This window comes from Engystomops pustulosus, chromosome 1 (assembly GCF_040894005.1).
Source record: "Engystomops pustulosus chromosome 1, aEngPut4.maternal, whole genome shotgun sequence".
In the NCBI taxonomy this organism is placed as follows: Eukaryota; Metazoa; Chordata; class Amphibia; order Anura; family Leptodactylidae; genus Engystomops; species Engystomops pustulosus.
In genome coordinates this window covers 174,318,175-174,332,310 of record NC_092411.1, presented here as the reverse complement: position 1 = coordinate 174,332,310, position 14,136 = coordinate 174,318,175, and the positions used below count along the sequence as shown (strand labels likewise).

The following is a 14,136-nucleotide window of genomic DNA, read 5'->3' as shown; positions in this document are numbered from 1 at the left end:
AATAATAATAAATAATAATAATAATAAATAAAAAGTAATAAAATAGGTTAATAAAAAAACTTTCCAAACCTGATTCGATCACACTACCATGAGACATCCTAAATAGCAGTATCAAAGTTATGTAGTTCATAGCATTATAGTAGATCACCATGAAAACAGCATTACATTTATAAAGTCCCAATATATAATCCTATTTTGTTGAGTCAGAGAAAGTCAAGAAAAATCTGTTAAAGCTCTACATTAGGAGTCTGTCAGGCTAAGAGGTTGTGGATCCTCTGAACCACTGCGGGCGATGACACAAGCCACTGCCTGGGAACAGAGTCTAAGTGGTACCCGGTTTTCACTAGAGCCCGGCACAAAGCTGGTTGGACTTGCTGCGGCATGTTACCATCAGGTCGTTCCACAGGCATGACTTGTCCGGAGTGGCAGCCAAGGTCGAGGTACAGGAATAGCAGGCAAACTCGTAGTCGGGGACAGGCAGGAAGTCAGGACGGGCACACAGGATCAGAGTCAGAGACGTAGCAACAGGTCAAGGCAGGTGGCAAAGGAGCGAAGTCAGAAATGGAACCGGGGTCACAACGGGAATTCACAGAAAAAGCGTAAGGCATAAACACAGCTTTCTCTAGGGCTCTAGGCACATAGATCCGGCAGGGTGTGATGGGAAATGCAGGTTTAATTAGCCTCATGGGAAAATTGCCAGCGCCAATTAATGGTGCGCTGGCACTTTAAATTTCCTGAGTTCAGCGCGCCCTAGAGCACGATGACGGGCACACACGGAGTGAGGCCAGGACTCAGCGGGGACAGGTATATGACAGAGTCATCCCATACAGTGAATGATGCAATGGAAAAAAACATTTTCCCACCCATAAAAGTTTTTATTAGAAATAATGCTGTATAATACCCAAAATAGTATCTTTGAAACCATCATCTGGTCCTTCCAAAAACGTAGCCTGCACCCTTAAAAATTAAAAGGTGTTAGAATATGATGACACTGAGAAATATTTATTTTCGCTTAAAGCTATTAAAACATAACAAAACTATATAAATTTGACATTTCTAAAATGTTGTTAGGCCAAAGGTAATGTGTCACTTTGTGCCGAATAAAACTACTCTGTAAACAAAAAAAAATAAAAAGCTATAGCTCTTAGAAGACAGGGAGTAAAAACAAAACAGTAAAATAAAAAGGGCTTGTTATATCTGTGTGTTACTCAGTTCATATCGTCAGGCTGAGGAAACGCCTCTAGTTCTCTTCAATCGGCAGTTTGAACAGTGCTCCAGTCCCTGGGCTGCTAAACAAATTTGTAATGTCCGGCTCTTGTTCCAGAGCAGAAGTGGTTAACTTGCTCTTAAATCTCTGCCCCGTCTACCTGGAGCTTCCTACTTACATAACTATTGCTGTGTGCTATACCGATTGCTGGTTAAAGTCTATTTTTTCCTGAATATAAAGAACGTTTAAAATCAACTTTTATTAGTTATATTAAAAGTGGGCCTCATATATCCCAAAACAAACTTAAATCAGAATTCTGCCTGAATTCTGATTTAAGTTTGTTTTGGGATATATTAGGCCCACTTTTAATATAACTAATAAAAGTTGATTTTAAACGTTCTGTATATTCAGGCAGAAATATCTAATTTAGGGAACGTAAATAATCTATCATTTAATCAATCTCGTGATTAAAATCTATTTTCCAGCACTATTGTTTGTGCTACTGATTCACTTTTTCTGTACTTCTGGTTTCCAACTTTTGGCTCTTGTTCCTCAACTATTCATTGAGTCTGTGATTTGGTGCCTTGATAACTATCTTTGTAGTGACCCTTACCACTGACCTTCCTTTTGTGTTATTTCTTTGTCTTTATTCATGTCACACTTTGAGGTAAGAAGGGACTGTCTTTATCCCGTATCACCTAAGATACATTAAGACCAGTGTCAGGATTCAGGGGTAGTGGACCCACTGTACCACCGTGAGGGATGACGTATGCTAACACCAGGGAGTGGTGGTTTAAGTGGCACCTAGTTTTCACCAGAGTCTGTCACAAAGCAGGTGTGACTTGCTGCAGTGGGACACCACCAGGTTGCTCCACAGGCACGATTTCGTTCGTGGTGGTGGCCAAGGCTAAGTACAGAATGGTGAGGTAGAATAATGGTCAGGACAGGCAGAAGCTTGAGGAAGGCACCACAGAATCAAGGTCAAAGGCAAACCAGTAGGTCAGGGCTGGCACCGGAGAATCAGGAACAGAACCGGGGTCACAACAGGAAATCAGTTTAGACGCACAAGGAAAGGGACACAGCTTTTTCAATGGCAGGAGAGCACAAAGATCCGGCTGGTTATTTACTAAATCAGCAGGTGGCCAACGCCAATTAGTCGCAAGCTTGCCCTATAAATCTCTATGAGCCGGCACATGCACGCACTAGAAGGAGGGGACAGCAAGAGCCGCCGCTAGATCACGGAGAGGTGATCGAGACTGCTTGCATGGAGGAGCACACAGAGGAGCATGGTGTGCCTGCGACCCAAGACATGGGTCGCAGGGGCTCCCGTGAAAGTACCCCCCCTTTAGCATCCCCCTCTTCTTGGTCTGAAGGAACATCTGCAGAATGCCATGGTCCAAGATATTGTCCTTTGGCTCCCAAGACCTCTCCTCAGGCCCAAACCCCTTCCAGTCAACAAGGAAAAACCACTTTCCTCTCATCTTCATGTCCAGGACCTCTTTTACCTTAATGACATTGGTGGAGTCAGCCTCAGGAGCAGGAGGGGGAATTACTGGGAAAAGCAGTTCAGGAAGGGAGACGTGGAAAGAGTTTGGGATGTGCATGGTGGGAGGAAGGCAAAGCTTATAGGCCAAAGGATTGATGCAATTCAGCACCTTGAAAGGACCCAAGAAACAACGACCAAATTTGTAGCTGGGAATCTTCAGCCAGATGTATCTGCAAGACATCCACACTTTGTCACTTGGAGAAAAAACTGGAGGGGGCCTTCGTTTCTTATCACTTGGTGCGGGCAGATGCCTGAAGTAGAGACTGATGTGTCTGCTCCTATATGGATTTAAAATCTTGAATCAAATCTTCCACCGCAGGAACATGTGAATGAACAGACAGGGGAGAGATTGGCATGGGAGTCGTCCATTAAATATACCAGGGCTGCCCCCTTCTTTATTGTCTGAGTCCAGGGCATTATATGATAATTCAGCCCAATATAGGAAAGTAGACCAGATGTCTTGTAGAGCCGAGACAAAGTGCTGTAGGTAGCAACCCAAAGTCTGATTGACTCTCTCCACTTGTTCATTAAATTGTGGATACAGAAGAAAAATCCAGCTTTACTTGTAGTTGGTTGCACAACGAATGCCAAAACTTGGAAACACACTGGACCCCACAGTCTGAGATGATGTGCTGAGGAAGTTCATGAAGCCGGGGATGTGGAGGAAGAATAGGCTGGCAAGCAGTGGAGCAGATGGCTGACCTGGCAGAGGAACAAAGTGGGACATCTTGGAGAACCGGTCTGTAACCACGCAGATGACGGTATTCCCGGAAGAAGGTGGAAAATCTGTAATAAAGTCCATGGCCACATGAGACCACGGGTAGCTGGGTATCGGGAATGGCAGGAGTAAACCAGAAGGCTTGAGACTAGATGGCTTGTTTCAGGCACAGGAAGTGCAGGATCTCACAAAGTCTCATACATCCTTGACCAGATCTGTCCACCAGCGGAAATAAGATATGAAAGTGACAGATCTCTGCACCCCAGGGTGCTCAGCCACACAAGAACAATGTTCCCAAGCTAGTATCCTCCTTTGAAGAGCAGGTCAGACATAAGTGTTGCCAGGAGGAAGCTGCCATAGGTCCACAGGAGCGGCAACAACCAATTGTTCTGAAGGAACAATATGTCGAAGAGCCGGTTCTTCCCCCACAACATCAGAGGCACGTTAGAGGGCATCAGTTTTGACGTTCTTCTCGGCTGGACAAAAGTGAATAAAGTTGAAACAAGAAAAGAAGAGGGACCAGCGATCCTGTTGAGTAATGAGACGCTGAGCAGTCTGGAGATATAGGAGATTCTTCTGGTCAGTGTAGATACAGACTGGATGACAAACTTCTTCCACAATATAATACCATTCTTTCAAAGCAAGATTTATGGCCAAAATCTCCCGATCACCTATGGTATAATTCCTATCTGCAGCTCAGAAGGTCTTAGAGAAGAAGACGCACGTGAGGGTTCAACCTTTGGACCCTTTCTGGGCGAGAACAGCTCCAGCACCAATGGATGAGACATCAACCTATAGAAAGAAACGATTTGTCAGTATAAGGCCGGGTGAGAACGGAAGCAGAGGCAAAGGCAGACTTCAGCTTAGTAAAAACTTCTTCAGCTACCGGAGGCGAGAGTTTAAGATTGGTGTTCTTCTTGGTCAGCTCCACAATGGGAGATACGAGGGAAGAGAAATGTGGTATGAACTGCCATGAAATTGGTACTTCTAGATCTTGGCATATCGGTGATTGGCCCTTAGGCGTCTGAGAACTTTCCGTACGTGGGCCCAATGTAACTCAAGGTCTGTGGAGAATGCCAGGATATCATCAAGATAGACGACGACAGTAAATCTCTGAAAATGTTGTTGACAAACTCCTGGAATACTGCTGGTGCATTACAGAGTCCAAAGGGCATAACAAGGTACTCAAAGTGCACATCTTTGAGTGGGCTGTCTATTCATTCCATTCATCACTTTCACAGATGCGGATGAGGTTATATGCCCCCCGCAGATCCAGCTTGGTAAAAACCCTGGCACCATGTAAACCATCAAAAAGTTCAGTAATCATAGGTAGTGGGTAGCGGTTTTTCACTGTACTTTATTGAGGCTGTAATCAGTACTTGGACGGAGGGAGCCATCCTTCTTTATAACGAAGAAGAATCCAGCACCAGCAGGGGAAGAGGACTTGCGTGTAAAGCCCTTCTACAGATTCTCCATCACATAGGCCGACATAACTGCGGTTTCAGGTACAGATAAACATCAAGAATGGCACTCCAGTCCACAGCAAAGAACCTCACTGGTATTTCAGTTGAGAACAGGAGCATGTTGTTGCAACCATGGGAGACCCAGTAGAACATAAGATGTGGATCGGGGTAGAACACAGAATGCCAATCTCTCTTTATACAAGTCGCTACTTGCAATCATAGGGGGTCGGTGCAATAACGGACCGGATCACAGAGGATCTGCCCACTGACAGAGATGACCAGCAGCTTCTCGAGATGGACTACAGTGAGGTGATGCCGGGAGACCAGGGCAGCATCCACAAATTTTCCTGCAGAGTCGGAATCCAAGAAGGAAGAAACCTGGAACTGGCTACCTGTGCCTGAGCTGAGCAGAACAGGGATAATCAAATGTGGATAAGCTTTTCTCTCACCTAGGGAAGCTTCTCCCAAGAACCCTAGGTGCATGTATTTCCCGGACACTGTGGTTGGACTGGACAAGTTTTAAGATAGTGCTCGAGCTGGCACAATAGAGACAGAGATTCTCCTGTCTTAGTCTGGAACGCTCTTGAGGTGTCAGACGAGCTCTATCCACCTGCAAAGGTTCCTCAGTAGCAGACACGGAGGATGGCAGAGGGGGTCTTTGGAAGACTGGAGTCAAGCGAGGTAGTCGTCAGGCCCTGGCTTTCACTTACTCGACTCTCTGCTGCTCCGAGTGCTCAGAGAAGCGGATATCAATTCAAGTGGCCAGGAAGATCAGGCCGCTGAGGGAAGACGGCAGGTTCAGTGCAGGACAACGTCTTTGATCTGACTAGACAGTCCTTTTGTAACGGTGGCAAGCAAGGCTGCTTCATTGCACGAGAGCTCGGATGCAAGAGTGCAGAATTAAACTGCGTAACGCGTAGTCACCAACAGACAAGACCCTTGCGCAAATTCAGTTGGGGGGTTTCAGCAGATGACGCCAGGCCTGGTTCCTCAAAGACGGACTGGTATTCTGTGAAGAATGTGGTGATGTTAGCCATGACCAGGTTGTTCCTGTCCCAGAGAGGGGTAGCCCATGCCAGGGCTTTCCCAGAGAGCAAACTGACCACAATTTCCACCTTTGATCTCTCTGTGCCAAACTGTTTAGGCATCAGCTCGATGTGCAGATAGCACTGTGTGATGAATCCCCTTCACAACTTGGGGTCTCAGTTATACTTGTAGGGAATGGATAGTCGCAGTCTGGGTACTGTAGAAGATGGTGAAGCCGCTGTAGTGGGGGGTGCCATAGGAACCAGATGCTGCTGCTATTGAGTGGCAAGTCAGCTGGTGAAGTTGCTGATCCTGCACCCGGTTTTTACCAGCGCCCCGGCGGGTTGGACTTGCTGCAGCGGGATGCCACCAGGTTTAACGGTTTTTCAATGCGTTTAACCCCGTAATGGAAAACTGCGCCCAAAGTTGAAAATGGCACTTTTTTTGCCATTTTGAAAAATATAAAAAAAATCTATAAAAAGTGATCAAAAGGTCGTACAGTCCTAAAAATGATATCATTGAAAATACTATCAAATGTCGCAAAAAATGACACCACCCACAGCTCCATACAACAAAATATTTAAAAAGTTATTAGCACCAGAAGATGGCAAAATCCCCCCAAAAAAATTTGTACAGGAGGTTTTAATTTTTGTAAATGTATGAAAACATTATAAAACCTATACAAATTTGGTATCCCCGTAATCGAACCAACCCAAAGAATAAATTAGACATGTCATTTGGGGAGCTCAGGGAAGGCCGTAATATCCAAGCCCACAAGAAAATGGCGCGAATGCGTTAATGTACCATTTTCACTGCATTTTTTTCCCACTTCCCAGTACATGGCATGGAATATTCAATACCATAACTATGAAGCTCTTTACGTCTAAAAATAAAAAAGTTATAGATTTTTGAAGGTTGGGAGTGAAAAATGGAAATGAAACAGGAAAGGGTCCTTAACCGGTTAAATTAGCAGGTGGCCAGCGTCAATTAGCAACATGCTGGCCCTTCAAATCTCGCAGAGCCGGCACATGCACGCACTAGGAGGCAGTGAAGTCCCGGACCGCAGGAGCCGCCACTGGATCGTGGAGAGGTAAATGAGACTGCTGGTGTTGAGGGCACACAGAGGAGCATGGGTGTGCCTACTATCTGAGACATGGGTCGCACGGGCACCCGTGACAACCACCAGCCAGGGCTAATGGGGAGCAGGAGTTTTAGGGTTCACTGCATTGTCTTTTGTCCCTACATCATCTGTTAGACTAACATCTAGCAATTTCTAATAGTGTAAAACTGCTGCCTTAATTTTTAGTAGTCACTATAGGATCCTCTAATTTTTTTCGTCACAAGCTAAATTAACCATTCCCCTGTCTTTCAGTCATTTTATCTTATTTCTTAGAAGCACATTTGCAAAAAATTGCATGTAAAAATGGTCATCTCAAGGATTATGACCAGTTTGTAAAATAAATAGAATTACAGTAAATCTGGTCTGGATAATAGATTTAGTCTTTTGGAGAGGTTATACTGTATAATTTATTTGTTTGATTTTCTATTTACTTTTATTTTTCATGCACTTGCTTATTTATGACCACACTTGCATTCTTCTTAATTTTCTATCAGTGTACTTGTATTACTGCTGCTTGTTAAAAATGTTCTTTCTTAAAAATCTCTCTCTTGCTGGAAAAAACTGTTATGGATAAGCTTTCAACACCAACTCCTGTCTTTGCATTCTTAAATACACTTCATCCCAGGCTTCATCTCCAACCCACCCACCTTATTAGAGAACCTAACATATTGGAGCACATTTACTTACCTGATCTGCGGAGTTCATTGAAAGTGCATTGTCCGACAATAATGCACCGTGCCGCGATTCACTAAGATCGTGCACCCGATATCCTGCATGTGTCGCTTCACGCTCAGAACCACCGGAGTTTACTTTCCTCTTCATGGTGCATGTAAGTGCATTGTCTTGCGACACAATTTGAAAAATTCCGCGCTCAGTCCGTATCAGTCGGATACTCTGACGGCACCCCACCTATTTCTGTCGCATGAAAGCCAGCGCAGCTGCGCCAAAAACTGAGTGACACAATCCCAGTGCAGACACCTGTTAAATACATGTCAAAGCTGCACAAATCCCAAAAACTGCAAACAGTCAAACAAGAGTGTGATCCACGCCCCTTAGTAAATAAGCCCCATTGGATTGAAAATTAACTAAAAAGATTGCTCTGGAGAGGTGAAAAGAAAGAAATTCTAAATGCACTGCAATCAGTGGAGCCGTGCCTATGAAAGGATGCAAGGCATTGGAGAAGGGGATGAAACATTCCTTTTAAAACAAATGTTCACTGCTTAAAAAAATAACTATTATGTATTTTTTTATTCAGAGTCATAACTGCGGGAATGCAGATTGAACGCATGAATAACACAATTTCAAAAACAAAAGCAATTCCACACAAAAGAGATCCTGGCAACGAGGATAACCCAAAAAGGTTTGTTTAAATAAAGTGCTTTATATTTGTACATTTGTAAAGGTTTTTTTTAAACACTTACCATAAGCCAACCTGAATATAAGCCGAGGCCCCTAATTTTGCCACATAAAACTGAAAAAGCCTATTGACTCTAATATAAGCCTAGGGTGGGAAATGCATTGGTCACAGCCAGTATATAGCTATTCAGTCCCCTCCCCCCTAGTATATAGCTATTCACTCTCTGCCCTCAGTATACAGCCAGCACCCTACCCCCGTAGTTAGCTAGACTCATGACCCTGCAGTCAGACAGCTCCTTTCTTCCCACCAGGTGATTCCACAGGTGCGACTTTGTATGCGGTGACAGCCAAGGCGAGTTACAAAGACGACAGGCAGAATCATGATCAGGGTCAGGCGGGAGGTTGAGACAGGCAGCACAGGATCAACGTCAGGAACAAAGCAGGAGGTCAGGGCAGGTGGAACAGGATCAAAATCAAGTACAGAACCAGGGTCCCAATGTGAAATCCAAACACAGGCAGGGACACAAGCTTTCTCAATAGCATAAGCACAAAGATCCAATGGGGAATGCTGGGAGAGACCGGCTTTTATGCAATTTCCAGGGGACGGCCAGCAATCAATCAGCGGTGCGCTGGTCCTTTAAATCTTTGCGTGCCCTAGGAGTCGGGGAGGCACACACTGGGATGCTGGAGTTGGAACAAGAACATGTAAGTGGCGTCAGCAGGCAGCAAGAGGCACGGGTGAGCCATATTGTGGGTCACGGGAGCACCCATGACAGTACTCCCCCTTCGGCCTCCCCCTATTCTTGGGCCTGAGAAACCTCTGCAGGATGTCCTGGTCATGGTCCCAGATATTGTCCTCGAGCTTCCAAGATCTTTCCTCTGGCTCGAACCTCTTCCAGTCAACCAAAAAGAAATGCTTACCTCTCACCGTCTTCCAGTTAAGGACAGGTGCGTGGAGCTGCAACCATGGAAGGCCCAACAGGAGGGACGGATGTAGATGTAGAGCTCCGACTTGCAGGGACATAGGCACAGTGCGGTACTGAATCGGAGAGTATTTGGCCACTGACCGAGGAGATGACCAGAGGCTTCTCAAGGCGGACCACACGGACGTAATGCTGGGAGACCAGAGCAGCATCCACGAAGTTTCCCACAGAACCAATGATCCAAGAAAGAGTCCAAGAAAGCAGAAACCTGAAACTGGCCACCAGTGCCAAAGCTGAGGAGCACGGGAATGTTCAGGCGTGGAGAAACTTTGCTCTCACCTAGTGACGCTCCTCCCAACGCTCCTCCTGACCAAGCTGTTGACCTTGCGTGGCAATCTGCTGGAACTGCTGGACCACTACGGTAAGTGGAAGCGGAACCTTGGCGGTCAGTGGACCCACTGGACCACTGCGGACGACGATGATGTAAGCCGACACCTGTGCCCAGAATCTAAGTGGCACCCAGTTTTCGCCGGAGCCCGCCGCAAAGCTGGTTGGACTTCCTGTGGCGTGGTACTACCAGGTTGTTCCACAGGTGCGACTTTGTCTACCGTGGCAGCCAAAGCGAGGTACAAAGGCAGGATCAACAGGAAATCCAAACACAGGCACAAGGCAGGGACACAAGCTTTCTCAACGGCATAAGCATGAAGATCCGGTGGCTAATGCTGGGAGAGACTGGCTTTTATGCAATTTCCATGGGATGGCCAGCACCAATCAGCTGGCCCTTTAAATCTTCAAGCACTGGCACACTTGCACCCTAGGAGGGAACGCATACGCTGGGGTCCTGGAGCCAGAGCGTGGACATGTAAGTGGAGCGAGCATGGCGTTGACAGGCAGTGAGGGGCACAGGTGAGCCTGCAACCCGCAATATGGGACGCGGGAGCACTCGTGACATCTACATTACTTTTACAGAATTTTTGACATTTCTGGATAATTTGTTTTTATGTCACATTTGTCATGTCATCTCTATATTTATGTCTTATAAATCGAATATCGTTTTTCCGTATTTTCAGAATTGACTATTTTGGGGCTAAATACGGTTTTGATTGAAATTTTAAATATATAGCATTAAAACACCCCTATATAATCAACCATTTCAGCGAGACGCAGAAGGGAAGGAGAGCCCTACAGCTGCCAGGATTTTAGTTTCCTCATTGGCCCCTTTTGTAGGCTATAAAATTTTAGCTTTTTCGTTATTGGGGCCACGTGACTGCATTTTTTTTGCAGGATGAGATGCTTTTTCCAGTATTACCATTTTTGGGTTGGTATCTCCCATTGTTGAAAATCTATGAACTTTTTTTGTTTGAGGGGTAGAGTAGAAAAGCATTAATTCTTTACTGGGTTTTTTACTTTTAAGGATGACATCTGCATCATCACAAGAGAGGGTCATACTCTTGCAGAAGAAAAAATCAAAGATGAACTGTACCACTTACAACACCAAGAGGCTGTTTATGCAGTCAAACAAGAACAACAAGAGAATTGCAACCATGTATGGCATTGGCGTCTTGGGCATAGAAACCCAGAAGCAATAAGAAAGCTAGTTCAGGAAGAGCTCGCTAAGAGTGTTACAATTGCCCAATGCAGTCAAAAAGATCAAAATGTACTAGCTGTCTTAAAGGTAAAATGACAAGGAAATAATTTACTGTTAGATTTGATTCATACAGAGTTGTGTGACCCAATGTTTACTCAAACATCTGGAAAGAAGAGATATTTTCTGAAATGTATTGATTATTGCAAATATACATGGCATATTAGAGAGAAAGAACAGAACTCTGTTTGACAGTGGAAGAGGTATGCTGTTTGATGCCGAGCTACCAACAACATATCGGGGAGAAGCAATAATGACTACTTGCTATCTTCAAAACAGATTACAATGGAAAGCTACACAGAAAACTCTATATGAGCAATGAAATAATAGGAAGCCTGAACTAAAGCACATAAGAATATTTGGAGTAAAGCATACAAAGTGGGAAGTAGGAAGGAAAAGCTTATAAAGTTGGAATCTCATGCATAGAAAGGAATCTTGGTAGGCTACTGTGAAACTCAAAAATTATACATAATCCTGGACCCAGAGACCAACGAGGTAACAATCAGCAAAGATCTAATGATCAATGAGAACTCTGTAACACTAAAATTCATGAAGTTACTCCAATAATTCCATTTGAGACTGTAATACCAGCTGCACCTTCAGTCAGGAGATCCAACAAAGGTATTCCAGCTAAACGCCTGTCCTACATAGTGAAGACAGTTTGTGAGTCAGAGCCTCATGGGAAGAGTCGTGGGAAAAGATGCAACAACTGCCACTTCATGCAAAGCAGAAATGGACGAAAGCTGCAGACGAAGGAATTCTGACATTGAAGAATACCAAACTACTACAGGGTAAGAAAGCAATGGGATGTAAGCAGGTTTTCAAAACCAAGTATGATTCTGAGAGTAAAGTGCATAGATTAAAGCAAGATTAGTTGCAAAAGGGTAATTACAAAAATATGCATAAGATTATCATGCTACATTTTCTCCAGTTGCTAAACAAACAACATTTAGAGTGTTAATGTCTGTAGCAGCTGTGCAAAACATGAAAGAAAGACCTTTTGAAATTAAGACAGCTTTTCTAAATGGTGGCATAGAGGGAGAGGTTTATATGTCTCAACAAGAAGGTTATATTTAGAAAGGAAAAGAACACCTTGTGTATATACTGCAAAAATCTCTTTGTGGCCTAAAACAATCGGCAAGAGCATGGAACACTAAACTGAATGATGTTCTACTGAAAGAGGGGTTTACAAGAAGTCAAACTGATCCATGTTTATACACAAAATATATGGCAGATAAGTGGATGTATGTTCTTCTGTATGTTGATGATGTTATCATAGCTCATCAAGAAGAAGCTGAAATTATAAAGGTAGGAACAATTTTGAACCAACATTTTGAAACAAAGGAGCTTGGAAATGTGGCACATTGGGGCATGATCCACGTAGATCTTGCATGTGTCGCCCCCGCTCAGTTCTGCCGGAGTTCACCTGCTTCCTGGTGCATGTAAGTGCATGTCTAAGACACAAATTTAAATGTTAAATCCCGCTGTTAGTCTGAATCCGTCGGATGGTCCGACAGCCCGCCCCCCGATTTGTGCCGGATGACGGAATCTGATCGCGTGCGACACAATGCCTAGCACGATCCCCGAAAAGTCAGGAAAATGCGACCGTGGGAACTTAGTAAATAATCCCCATTATCTGGGAATCCAGATCCAGAAAGAAGAAGATGAGTAGTTGTTGAGTAGGGGTGTTGGAATAATAGCCATTACTATATAAAACAACTACTTCTGTATGTATTGCATGTATGAGCCTTTATCTAGGGATATTGTAAATGTTAATAAAGTTAGTTTGTTTAACCGGGTCCATGGAGAGGGCTCACGGGCTGAGCCCTCTCCATAGCCGGATAGTCTTTGCTGCATATTGCTAGCACCGATCGCGGGTGTTATCCCGCTGATATCCACCAGCAAAGCTGCTGGTGGCTTCAAAAAGCGTTGCCATCTTGCCGAGGATCTGTGCTTCCCGTGACGTCATCGGGGAGACTCGATCCGTTGCCATGACATGCCATGTTCTATCAGCACATTGTAATGAATAAGGAGGAAAATCCCCATATATTGCCATACATTAGTATGGCAGTATATGATAGGATTGATCAGACAACCTATGGCTAAAGTACCCTAGGGAGTCTGAAAAAATAGTAAAAAGAAAAATTAAAAAAATAATAAAAAAATCTAAAAATTCAAATCACCCCCATTTCCCTAGAACTGATATAAATAAACAGTAAAAATCATAAACACATTAGATATTGACGCTTCCAAGAATGCTTGATCTATCAAAACATAATAGCGGTTTTTCACTGCATTTAACCCCGTAATGGAAAATAGAGCTCCAAGTCGAAAATGGCACTTTTTGCCATTTTGAAAAATATTTTTAAAAAATCTATAAAAAGTGATAAAAAGGTTGTACGGCGGGCGGTCGTGAATCGGTTAAACAAACTAACTTTATTAACATTTACAATATCCCTAGATAAAGGCTCATACATGCAATACATACAGAAGTAGTTATTTATTCCAACACCCCTACTCAACAACTACTCATCCAGTTAGTTCCATCATGTTCCTGAAATCTTCAAACTTGGTTCTTGGCAATGGCTTTGTCATGGCATCCGCTATCATCTCGTCAGTTTTGCAGTAGAAAAAGTCAATGATACCACATTCCACTAACTCTCACAGGTGGTGATGTCTTACATCAATGTGCTTGGTCCTGGCATTGATCCTTTTACTGTTGGCAAGTTTAATACATCCTTGGTTGTCTTCATAAATCGTAACAGGTTGAGTTCTAGTTTTACCAAGATCCTATAACAGCTGGTTCAACCAAAACACTCGACTGGCATGAGCTGCCAAAATATATTCTGCCTCTGTAGATGATAATGCAACTGACACCTGCTATCTGCTGGACCAACAAATTGGACTTTCTCCTAATTTGAACAAGTAATCACTTGTTGACTTTCGATCACTTAAATTTCCAGTTCAGTCTGCGTCCGCGTAAGCTGTGAGCTTTAGATCACCATTTGCAGATATCTTCAGATCCATGTCTTGAGCCTGCTTCAGATATTGAAGGACTCTTTTAACAGCATTCCAGTCTCTTTGACATGGCTTACTTACACTTCAGCACAAGATGCCCATTGTCGCTGTGAT

The 14,136-nt window shown here is 43.9% G+C and overlaps 1 protein-coding gene across 1 annotated transcript in view; it reads left to right on the top strand.

Moving 5' to 3' along the window:
- The window catches only part of LOC140067260 (beta-1,4-galactosyltransferase 1-like), a 94,098-nt gene that overhangs the window by 72,790 nt on the left and 7,172 nt on the right, over positions 1 to 14,136 (top strand). Inside the window, exon 5 of the mRNA XM_072113905.1 lies at positions 8,336 to 8,440. Coding sequence (XP_071970006.1) covers positions 8,336 to 8,440 — 105 coding nt within the window. The remainder of the gene's footprint in view (positions 1 to 8,335; positions 8,441 to 14,136) is intronic.